At 37.1% G+C, this 13,167-nt stretch overlaps 1 protein-coding gene across 13 annotated transcripts in view; it reads right to left on the reverse strand.

Annotated features, from left to right (window-relative positions):
* The window catches only part of VPS8 (VPS8 subunit of CORVET complex), a 236,928-nt gene that overhangs the window by 90,044 nt on the left and 133,717 nt on the right, over positions 1-13,167 (reverse strand). For all 13 annotated transcript variants that reach the window (XR_011503258.1, XR_011503257.1, XR_011503256.1 and 10 more), the window contains 2 exons: positions 9,844-9,933; positions 6,381-6,427 (listed from right to left, as the gene is read on the reverse strand). Coding sequence is in view for 9 of the 13 variants with exons in the window: in XM_070509286.1 (XP_070365387.1) it covers positions 6,381-6,427; positions 9,844-9,933 (137 nt within the window). In the remaining 4 variants the exon portion in view is untranslated. The remainder of the gene's footprint in view (positions 1-6,380; positions 6,428-9,843; positions 9,934-13,167) is intronic.

Consider the following 13,167-nt stretch of genomic DNA (forward strand, 5'->3'; position numbering starts at 1 on the left):
TAATACCGTAAGGAGAAGAAAGAGAAAAAGGGACAGAAGAAATATTTGAAGCAATAATGACTGAGAATTTCCCCAAGTTAATGACACATCCTAAACCACCAATCCAGAAAGCCCAGAAAATACCTAGTAGGATACCGAAAAATCCACACCTACACATATCATATTTGAACTGCAGAAAATCAAAAACAAAGAGAAAATCTTGAAAGTCAGAGGGAAAAGAAAACCTTTATGTATAGAGGAGCAAGGGAGAGAATTACATCAGACTTCTCTTCCTAAACTATGCAAACAAGAAGAGAATGGAGTGAAATACTTAAAGTGTTGAAAGAAAAAATCACCAACCCAGAGCTCTGTATCCAACAAAATTCTCCTTCAAGAGTGAAAAAGAACTATTCCCTCAGACAAACAAAAACTGGGGGAGTATGTCATCAGTAGATCTGCCTTTCAAGAAATGTTAGAAGTTCTTTAGAAAGAAGGAAAATGATATAAGTTAGAAATTTGGATCTACATAAAGAAAGAGTGTTAGAGAAGGAATAAATGAAGCTAAAATAAAATCTTTTATTTTTCCTATTTTGAACTGATCTAACAGAAAAGAGTTTGCCCAAAAGAATAATAGTAACAATGTATTCAGTGATTATAGCTTATGGATAAGTGAAATAAATGACAGAATGTCATACGGGACATGAGGGGAGGAATTAAGAATCCTCTGTTATAAGGCACTTGTACTATCCAAGAAGTACTATAGTGTTATTTGTAATTAGACTTGTATTACTTATAATTGTGTGTTGCAAATTGAAGGGCAGCCACTAAAATATTTAAAAATGTACATATAATTGATATACTAAGAGAGGAGAAAAAATAGAATCACATAAAAAGCTCAATTAAACCCAGAGAAGGAATAAAAAAAGTAGAAAACCAAAAAAGAAACCAAAAACAAGGCCAAAGAATAAAAAAACAGTAACATAAATAGAACAGAAGAAAGGGTAGGATTTTAAAAGCCACAAGGATCTTAAAATGTGTCCTTTTCATTGTAAATAGAAAAATATGGGTATTTGGAAAGACTTCTTTAAATATAAATGAAGCACATTTTTTGAAACTTTAATATATTGCTCTTACACGGCAGTCTTCATTGTTTCAGAAGTTTTAAAAGCAAAGAGCAGACCCTTCTAAACTACTAACAATTGCTCTCATTTTTATTATTAACTTAAGCAAATCTATGGGGACAAAGAATATAGTGAACAATAAGATATCTACATCTCTCCATATCCTCTTAGCAACCATTCAATCATACACACTAATAGTATGTGTGTACACTATGTAATGTTAGTATTTTTCGAGTTTAGCATTATTTTTACACTCAGATTGCCAAGCTTGCCAGTTTGGCATTCAATTATGCTCAGACACCTCAACGTTTAGCCAGCCCTGGTGGTCTAGTGGTTAAGATTCGGTGCTCTCACCACCACGGCCTGAGTTTGTTTCCTGGTCAGGGAACTGTACCATCCATCCGTCAGTTGTCACACTGTGTTGCTGTGATGCATGAAAGCTATGCCACTGGTATTGCAAATACCAGCAGGCTCACCCATGGTGGACAGGTTTCAGTGGAGCTTCCAGACTAAGACAGACTAGGAAGAAAAACCTGGCCACTCACTTCTGAAAAAATTGGCCATGAAAACCCTTTGAACAGCAGCAGAGCCTTGTCTGATGTAGTGCCGGAAGGTGAGAGGATGGCGTAAAAAGACTGGGCAGGGCTCCACTCTGTTCTACACAGGTCACTAGGAATCAACTTAGTGGCAATAACAACAAACCGTATTGTTTATTTAGCCATCTGCTCCATCCTCCTTTTTAAATAGCTTTTTCACTCTGTAAATGCTAATAAGGATATTTTAATATTAACTTTTTTCTTTCACAGTATTTCCTTAAAATCTATTTTCCAAAATGGAATTACTGGATCAATACACATGTATAACTTGAGAGCTCTTAATACATACAGGTAAACTGCTTTTAAGAAAACAAAGTGGACTAAGAGGGAGGAACACATATGCAAAGCGAAGATGGGCAATGTTTAGTGTATCCTATGAACAAACAGTTCAGTACTGCTGAGAAATAAAGGGGAAAAGAGAAGCGGGAGAAAGGAAGGAAATGAAACTGGATAGATACGCCTGAATCAGAACGAGGCAGGCCTTGTGCACCATGAGGAGTTTAGATTTTACATTGGATAATGAAAGAACTTTGAGAAGGGGAAGAAGAACATTATCATTATTTGCCTGCTTGAAAATAGAAGTAGAAAAATTAGGAAGGCTGGTTAGGAGACCAGGAGAGAGATGCTGAGCGCCTGAACCAGAGCAGTGTGGGGTAGACGAGAGCAGGACTCACAGGGAAGAGATATCCAAGAGGCAGATTCTGATGACTGGTTCTGTATGTTGTGTCTGAGAAGGTGGGGTGGAGTGCGTAAAGAACGGCGAAAAAATTGTCATCACTCTCAGGATTTATTTAAGACACTTATACTATAATTGTCTGCTTACTCGTCCATTTTCTCCATTAGAATGTAAATTCTCTCAAGGCAGGGCCCCATCTTATTCTCCATTTTATCTCCCATGCCTGTCACAGTGCTTAGTAAGCTGCTGTTACTCAGTAAATTGTTAAATGAAATAAATGAGTGGATAATGTCATTTGCTAGGAGAGAAAATAAAAGAGAAGGAACAGGTTTGGATTGAAAAAAGTGAGTATACTTTTGAGCCACTTCAACCTCTAGCACAACACTTAGCAGATGGCAATCTTATTATAAAGAATTATTGAATAAACAAAAGAAGAAATAAATGCATGTAGGCTATTTTCTTTCTTTCTATCACCTATCTATCTATCTATCTATCTATCTATCTATCTATCTATCTATCTATCTATCTACCTACCTATCTGTCTGTCTGTCTATTTTTGGAGATGATGTGTTAGGATTTAAAAGGTTGAATCTTGAGCTGCTGGCAAAATACTAACCAAAGATTCAATATCTGGTAGTGAGCCTAGCCAAGCTGACAGGCACTCACTGAAGTAGGAATGTATTTTTATATGTCAAAGTTCATAAACATAATGTTCTAATTTTTAATTTTGAAATATGTTATTTCAACACTGAGTGTCAATATCTTAAGATGTCCCTTCAAAATTATCCACAGAAACAGTGACAGAGTCAACTTAAATTCAATGTATAACCATTTCCATAATCTATGTTTTGCTCTTTGGCATAGATACTCATTTTCTTGGCAATGTTCAATTTTTACTTTATCTTGATTTAAGACTTAGAAATATAATGTGTCGTTTTATGTACTTTTTGCTACAAGAAAATCATACCATATACTCCATATATTTCAGAGGCTCCCGGACATGTTAACAAAGGCTAAATTGACATTACCAAGAAAATCGTACTGAGGAAAATATTGTGAATATAAATATACTTGCACGTTCTCTTTATTCTTTATGCAGCTCATAGCTGCACAAGACCCATCAGTGTCCTTTTGTATTATCCTTCAAGCATCCCCAGTGCACAAAAGACCTGCATCTGGATGTAAATATATCAGGAGAGCTCCTGGGAGAATTTCTGGCCAGCAGGAATGCACGCAGGGAGAGGGGGTGGCGCGGGGCTTATGCAGCAGCTGTCCCAAAGAAGGGAACTGGAAGGGGATGCAAATCCTTTCTCTCCCAAGTTGTTGGCCTCAATTCAGGGAAGCAATTTGCTTCTGAAGGATTAACCCCCTTCCCCCAGAACTATCTAATCTTTCTATGTACAGATGCCACCAATATCTTTGTAGGTCAATTAATTCTACTGAGGACATTATTTACATAGCAAAGATAATTTAAAGAAATTGGATAAAGAAAATAGAGAAATATACATAAGAATTCAATTAGATGATTTGTTCCTTTAAAAATGCTGCTGACAAAAATAAAAAGCTACCCCCTCAAAAACAACTCACTGAATATATATAAATGTTAAATCAAATGTGCATAAACTATATACACAGGATTGAGGATCCTATTGACTCAGGTTTTTGGGGCAAGAGCAAAAAAAGAAACATTCTGATATGACACACATAATACAAGCTGTCTCTGTCTCAAAATAACTGTCTTTCTTCATTTTCCCTATTCTCCAGAAGGCTGCTATAGGAGCTTCATGGGGGAAAAAACCTGGATGTGGGGAAAAAAACAACTACTGCTTAAGAAGAAGAGAATGGGAAGAATCAAAGGCAAAAACAGTCTGAAGTTGTCTGCCAGTGAGAACTGCTGGGCAGGGCCAGTCTACCGATGCTGGGTGTTCTTTTGTCTCTAAGTATCTGTTTCTACACTCCCTCAGTTTCCTCCTTCAGTTTTCCTAGGATCTGACCAGACCCTAATCCTTTTTTTTTTAGCTTAGTCAAAAAGCATGCTCATTCACAAAGGCTAAAATGGGATGGGAAACCAGTCATTCAGAATCAATGACTGTAGTGATATTTATATTACCTAATACTGATATTTTTTATTTTAAAAAAGTAAGAATGGGGAGCTGGCCCAGTGGTGCAGTGGTTAAGTTTGCACGTTCTGCATCGGTGGCCCAGGGTTCACTGGTTTGGATCCCAGGTGCAGATCTATGCACTGCTTGGCACACCATGCTGTGGCAGGTGTCCGGCATATAAAGTAGAGGAAGATGGGCACAGATGTTAGATCAGGGCCAGTCTTCCTCAGCAAAAAGAGGAGGATTGGCAGCAGATGTTAGCTCAGGGCCAATCTTCCTCAAAAAAAAAAAAAAAAAAAGTAAGATTGGGTCACCATCCATCTTCTATATTTTATTACATGTGAGTAATGGCCAAGTTCAAAGCTGAATTTCCTCTGCTCATCCAGCTGGAGTCTCCCTAGGTAGGATGGGGAAAGAGGAGTCAGGTCTTAAGAAAACTGATCTGACACTGGAGATCTGACATGAGAGAGGAACAGAAGGAATTCTGCCATGGAAAAAGGGGCGTACAGGCTCCAGAGAAAGGGCTGGTAATTGGGACTGGGCACCCCCTTCCTCTTCCGCCTGGCTCAGTCCTCCTCAGTCCTCTCCCCTCTCCCTCAGCTCTCTCCATCCTTTTTCCAGCTCTCTTCTTTCCCTCCAACCCCCCAACTACAATTCTAAGTTATCTTCGTCAGTTAATTCTAGGAGAGACTAGGGCCCAAACTGGCTCTGAGGGAAATACAAAAGATTAATGGAAATAAAAAAAGGTGTCTAGCCTCAGTAATATTCTGAGAACAGGGCATTAAAACACGGATACTTTGAAAAGGTCTTCAATAGGGGTGCAGAGGAGTATGTAACCAGACTGCTTTTCTAAACATCTGCACATACACATCTGTATGACTCTGAATTTTAAATGTGGCATAGCCTGTTCAAGATTTAAATGACTGAGATTTCAAAAAATTATTATAATAACAAAATTACTGGTATTTTGGTATTTAAAAATAGCAGAGAATACTGGATAACCAAAACGGACTTTATAATTGCTAAAGTAAGTAAATTACTCTTTTTAATGGCTAGTATATATTATACTGCAACTTAAAAAGTTTTTATATGTGATATGAAAGCTATGTCATCCTGGAATATTACACTTAAGCCAGTGATGCTTCACTCTTAAGTGTACATCAAAAATATCCCCACCCACAATGATTCTGCGGGCTTGGGCCCAGGCATCTATATTTTTAAAAGTTTCTTAGGTGATTCAGATGCACACACTTCTGGTTAAGAGTGACTGTCTTGGAGGACGTTAAATATTATTACACTCCACTCCTAATGTACTCCACTTAGTTACAGCAAAATATCACAATTTCACACGCAGAGCTACTTTGCTTACAAATCCATTACTAATTTCATCATCTCCTTGGGTTAGTTTTTATTTGCTGAGTACCACAGCAGCACTTAAAAAAACATTTAAACTTTCCTTCTCACACAGCCAGGAAAAGTTATTTAAAACTAAACACTTCAAATGAGAGTTTAAAAGGTAATACATTTAGAGAAGGGCTGGGAACGAGGTGTTTACTTTGAAAAGTGAAGCTACCAATGAACAGCATGGAATAAGGAATAGGAAGGAGTGAAGCCAGACGACCATCACACTCTTCCTGAAACACATCCTCATGGCATGGCTTCCTTATGTTATTTACGTTGATGACAACTCACCACATACACTCATGTCCAAATGGAAAGAAAAGTATTCCCTCAAGACATAATCCATTTTTACATCAAGTATTTTGGTATAATCTATGTAAGTGTGACTCCCACTAATATTAAAAATCAAGAGCTGATTGTACTATGTGGATACCATGGGCCAGTTTCTTAACCTCAAATGATTTCCTATCTATGTATTATGAAAAAATAAAGTTTATTAACATACCTTGGGTCTAGAAGACTCCTCAAAAATTTGAAAAGCAAAACTTGGTTCTGAACAGAAAAACAATAGAAAATACAATTAAATATTAAAACAAATTCTTCAAATTATGCCATGGTAATGAATGACTCTAGAATAGTCCTTTAAATTGCACACGTGCATATGATTATTTCCATTAAGCCCTCTGGACTGATTTAAGAAATTCTAAAGAATCATTTGGAGGTCATTTCCTCTCAGTAATTCTAATCACTGTCACACGTTCAATTTTGAGCACAGAACAAACACAAACACTTTGTTATTGCCCCAAAAAAAGCCTTCTACTGAGACAAATCACTGAGCAGTTCTCAAGACAAGGACCCTCAGAATGGCAGGTGCTCTGAACTGCTCTGCTGATGGAGAGTTCTGGCTGCACTGATGGGTTCACACTGCCTCACCTGGTCTTCCTTGTGACAATGGCCAACAGTGGGAGAGTTAATCTCGCCCTAGGTAGGGTGGGAGTTTGAGGCCCAAATCACCCCCACCACCAAAAATGCTCATTAACTCCCCAGTATAATCAACTATAGAAGAGATGGCAAACTGCAACATGTTAGCAATTAATATGCCATAAAATCTGGCTTCTGTTTCTTCCTCTTATTAGCTATCTGACTTTGTGTAAGTCACTGACTCTCTTAGAGATTCACTATACTTAGGTGAAAAAGAAAACAGCAATTTCTTCTCTGCCTTCCGCACAGGGTAGAGGTGAGAATCAAATGAGACAAACCTTATACTACATGAATATAAATAATGTTTCTAAGTTCTTGGGAAAGCTAAGCAAAAATTATTATAGTTTAGTTTTTTAAAATTTTTTGACACAATCAAACTTCACCTATAAAAAGTGGGGGACTCTCAAAACTGAAAAGAATTAATATCACTTAGAATTGTGATATTTTATATATATTTATCAGTCTTTGATTGTCTATCTTTTCCCTGGTTTATCACTTTGTTTTATTTTACACTTCTGGTTATAACTTAATATTATGGCTTATTTTTCATGTCAAGAATTCTGAAAACAATTGATCAGAGGAATCTCTCTTGCCATCAAAAGTAAAGGTACTTTATAAAATTTGTGTGAGATTCTCACACAATCAATAAAGCTCTGCAATGAAATAAATACTTCATTTCTTTAAAAGAAATATGTAAGACTCTACAGTCCACAGTCAAGTAGCCTCTTTTTGTTTTATCCATGACACTTCAGCTTTTATATATTTGTCTGATGAGTGACATTTATATTCATTTATCTGGGCTCTCTGCCATTAAATATCTTTTGAGACTATAGGAAAAAGAAAATGCTGCAAAGGATAATCTTACATTGTAAATGACAGTAACAACACTACAAGCAAGAAGATTCACTGGAACTGCTGACTTTTAAAGGGGGGAGAACCTTTGTAGGTTGAGAGTAGTTTTAGCAGAAATGTCCTCCTGTCCCCATCACTGGACTGGGTGACCCTCCACGTTCTTCCTCAGTACCCAGGCAGTGCTCTACCATCATCAAGTCAAACTATTTCGCAACTGCCTTTTGGCTTATTTGTCTTCTTCCTTGAGCACGGGGCTACATTTATGGTTTTGCATCCTCAGCACTTAATAATGTTTTTATTATTATGTCCCACAGCAGGTACATAAATATTTGATTAATGGATGAGTCTTTATCTTGATTTAATGGACCTCATCCTGCCGGACAACTAAGCCTGATATCTGGCAGTCATTTTTAACTCCTCGCATCACTTTCAATTAATTTCCAAGCCCTATACATTTTCCTTCTCAAACATATCTTGGACCGGTCCTCTCCACTGACTTAGCCCTTAGGTCCTCACCATCTGTTGCCTAGACCTTTTTCCTTCTGACTGGTCTAAGTGGTCTCTCTCCTCCATTTGCTCTCTTTGCCAGACCATTCTCCACTCTAAAGAGTTAATGTTCTATAAAATGAATCCAATGATGTCATTCCTTTTAAGAACTTTAGTAATTCTCCAGTATACAGAAGATGTATACTGGAGTATAATTTCTTAGCATTACACAGAAGATCGTTCGATATCAGGCCCCAAACTCTAATATCCAGCCTCTATACTTTTAACTCCTCTGCTCCAACATGCCTTTTATAGCTTACTCTAATGATTCTTCCACCATCGTCCCCAGCACATTATGCTTCACATAGACTGGATCATTCTCTGAATGTTGCTTCAAGCCTTCAAGACTTTACATACCTAGAACCCTTTATGTAGCAAGTCCTTCCAAATTCTCTGCCTGGAAAACTGATACCAATCATTCAAGATCCAGTTCGGGCGTGTCTGGGAACTCTTGTCTGACTTCCTCACACAGTCTATCACTCTCTTTTTTCCTACAGCACTGGCTTTTTTTTTTTTTTTTTTGAGGAAGATTCACCCTGAGCTAAGATCTGTGCCCATTTTCCTCCATTTTGTATGTGGGTTGCTGCCACAGTATGGCTGACAAGTGGTATAGGTCCACACTTGGGTTTCAAACCCACGAACCCAGATTGCCAAAGCAGGGTGCACTGAACTTAACCACTATACCATGGGGCTGGCCCCCGACAGCACGTTTTACATATGTCTGGTGTAGCACTTATAACATTGTTCTGTGGTTATATAAGTGCTTCTGTGTTCCATAGGAAAAATTAAAGAAAAGATAGTATTCTTATTTGTGCCTCCGAGGGCCTACCATACTGTGGTACACAGTGGAGCCATAATAAGCGTTTAAATGAATGAATTCCTTATTTTTGTTTCTCATGCCAGCTGCCTCCCTTTCACTGCTCTGGTCTCCATCTTGCATACCTATTCTCCACCACTATTATTGCTATTTGTGGACCCTGGCTTGTGCTTCATGTCCCTGTCATTGTCCTATTCCCTACCTCTATCACTTGAGGCCACAGGTGGTAAGCAAAACTCACTACTAATGCTGCCATGGTAGTGACAAGTGGAACAGTAGGTCCATAAAACAGTACTTCAAACTGAGCATCTCAATATTCAGCATGAATATACTTGTATTCTAGTTAAGATTTTCCAAGAAAAATTCTAAATAATCAGCATTAACCCAATTTGAGGATGACAAAAGTCTGAATAAATAACATGAACCTCAAAGAGAATACAGTTGTAGTTCCTACAGCAAAAGAAAAAGGGAGGGGGGAAGGATCCTCTGTGGACTAAGACCTCTAGACTAAGCACAGGCTATAGCTCCAAAAACGTTTCTGTGATGCTAATATTTGTTACGTACAAAAGATGAACTCCCTTCATTTCCAAACTCAGAGATCATCACACAACTACCCCCAAATACACACACACACACACAAAATGTGTAGAAACTGCTATTAAATGGCAACTATCAGTTGAAGAAACTACTACAATCAATGGTTCTTTGGTAGCTATTCAATAATTGTAGCTCCTCTAGATGCTTCTTCCCAGTGTGTTTTTCCAATATTTACCTGAAGTTTTTTAATGACTGCTTCAATCTGTTCAGAAAAGTGAGTAGCAACCAGCTCTGCAGCTTTACAGGGCTTTAGGGACACCAGTTCCTGGAGTGAAAGAAAAAGATAAAATGATCCTTACGGTTAAATTTAAACAGAATTTCCACAGATGTGGAGCATGATCACCTACCTCAATATTTTCATGAGCTTCTACACTGCATTTCGGGAGACCTTGATATAGGGCCTCAATTTAAAGGCACATTGCAAATGAGCAAAATTAGAAAAATGCCATTTAAAAAATCAGGTTTTGATATAAAAGGTAATTCAGAATTCTTAGAAAATGAAAGTACTAAAACTCTGGATCTAGGCCATGATATCTACAGGATGAAGAGAAGGAACAGAAGCTTCCCAAACTCCCTATGAGTGAATTTCACCCTTGAGCTTAAAATAATAATTTGAAGAAATGAAAAAAAAAGTATATGGCAATTTCTCTGGCTAAGAGTTCTAAAATTTTACTTCTGATGCTTGGTGGATTTTGACACTAGAATTGTCTTAAGAAATCAACCAAGGTCATAAGTCTTAAATGAGACTAAGAGGTTGACCACTGTTAACCACTGTTAATAAGACCTATTTCTATCAAGTCTAAGACTTCCAATCTGCCCTTTCCTTGAACTTTCCCAGACACTACTGGCTGTCCTTTTCTTCCTGAAACTCTCTTCTTACTTGGTTTCTGTGACCTGTTATCCTAGCTTTCCAACTGCATGTTATATGGCTGAAAGGCAAAGACCCACTATAGATCAACATAGTATACTATCAAAAAAAAATTCGGTAACTTATTGCGACTGCAATATTCATGATATATCTAACAATTGTGTGTTAGTATTTGTAGATTAATAAGTTGCTGACACAAATAACTGTAGTTTATACTGCTTTTATACATCTCAAAACAGAGAAGGCACCACTAATCAATATCACAAATGAAAAAGGGGGTATTACCACTCATCTGCAGACATTAGAAAGATAGGAAACTATTATGAATTAATAGAGGTCAAGAACTTGAAAATGTAGACAAGATGGATAAATTCTTAGAAAATATAATTAATAAACTGACCTAAGAAATAGATAACCTGCATTAATTTTTAACCATTAAAGATATTTAGTGAACAGTCAAAAATCTTTCCATATGGAAAACACCAGTCTCAAATAGCTTCACTGCTAAGTTCTAGGAACCAGTGAAGGAAGAAATAATTCCAACATTAATTAACCTCTTACAGAGATAGAAAAAAGGAAACTTCCTCAGCTTGTATGAGGCTAGCAAAATTTTTTAAAATATCATTAGCAATAGCATTTTCATACTAAAAAATATAAAGTTGTGACAGTAAACCTAACAAAGGATGGAAAATCTCTACAGAGAAAATTATAAAACTTTATAGAAAGATATTGAATAAAGGGTTATACCATATGGTCACAGATCGGAAGACTCAGTATTGCAAAGATGTCAATTAAATTCAAAGAGATTGAGAGATTTAATGCAATCCCCGTCAGAATCATAAGGTTAAGAAAATTTTTTTGGTGGAACTTGACAAAGTGATTCTAAAACGTATTTGGAAGTATAAAAGGTTGAGAGCACCAATATTCTCTTAAAGATATCAAGACTTATTAAAAAGCAACAATATTTAAAATAGCATGGTACTGATACAGAGACAAATGGACCAAGGAAACAGAAGAGGGCCCAGAAAAACAGACCAAACATACAGATCCTTGACATACTTATGACAAAGCAGCTCTGCTGAGCGATGGGGAAGGCGACCTTTTAAAGCAACTGTTGCTGGGAAAATTGGGAAAATTGGGCATCTCTATTTAAAAAAATTAATTGGACGCCCCCCCCCACCTCGTACCATATAGAAAAACTGCTTTCAGGTGGACCTAAGATTTAAAGATTAAAAAAACCAAGAAAGCATTTAGACAATAATATAGGAGAACTTCTCCTTCAGGATAGAAGGGAAAAAAATTATCATTTTGATGACATCAAAAGAAAAAACAACAAAAACCAACTTTTCTTAAAAAGAACCATAGAAAAAAGCCAGAGTGGGAGAAGATATTCACAACACATGTCTCTGAAAGACTAAGATCCAGGGTACATAAAGAACTCCTACAAATCAATAAGTACAAAAGAGATTCTAACAGAAAAATGGGCAAAAGACTTCAACAGGCACATCACAGAAAGGAAATTTAAACGGCCAATAAACGTGGAAAGGCCACCAATCTCATTAATAATTAAGGATATGTAAATTTAAAACATAATGAAATATCATTACACATCCACTAGACTGACATAATTTTAAAGCCTAGCAAAGAAATGGAGTCAATGGAAAATCTCACACAATGCCGGCATCTGGTAAAGTTTAAGATATTTATCCCAATTAACCGGCAATTACAGACCCTAGAGCAGAGCTTATCAAATTTAGCACACGTCAAAAGCACCTGGAGGGGTTTTAGACCATACTGCTGGGGCCCACCTCCAGAGCTTCTGATTCAGTAGGTCTGGGGTGAAGACTGAAACTACATTTCTATCAAGTTCTCAGCTGATGCTGTCAAGCGGGCCTGGGGATCAAACTGAGAACCATGGCCCTAGAAAAATGCACGTGGCTGTGCTGGAGATGCATATAAAGAATGATCATGGATGGACTGTTTCTGATAGTCAAAACCTAGAAACAACTGAAATGTCCATTAACAATAGAATGGATAAACTGTGATAGCCTGTAAAATGGAACACGATCCAATAAAAATGAACCACAGATACCTAGAACAAAATATACAAACTTCTCAAAACATTGAAGAAAAAAATACACAGTATAACTTCATTTACATAAAGCTCAGAAACAGGCAAAACAAAAACATCTATTTTTCTGGATGCAGGCACAAGTAGTAACAGGATATAGAAAGGCAAGAAACTGCCAGAAAAACCAGGATAATGTGAGTATTAGAGGAGGCCGGGGATGGTAATCATGGAAGGACACAGGACAAGTCTAGGGTACTGGAAATAACTCTGTTTCTTGATCTGGGCCTGGGATGTCTGATTTGGAACTTTTTATTAAACTGTACATTTGTTTTATGCACTTTTTTGGATGTCTTTTCTATTTCAAACTAAAAAATATTTTAGAGAATCTAATAAAACACATTTTGCCTACATTGGAAAAACCACCTAAGCTAGAAATTCTTTACCTAGAATCCACAAACCCAATCTAAGAATGGCTTTTAGGGGGCTGTGGATCCCTGAAATTGTAAACAACATTATGTAGCTGAGCACATGCACAATATTACGAGGCACAGGTCCAAATT

This window comes from Equus asinus, chromosome 5 (assembly GCF_041296235.1).
Source record: "Equus asinus isolate D_3611 breed Donkey chromosome 5, EquAss-T2T_v2, whole genome shotgun sequence".
NCBI classification, from domain to species: domain Eukaryota; kingdom Metazoa; phylum Chordata; class Mammalia; order Perissodactyla; family Equidae; genus Equus; species Equus asinus.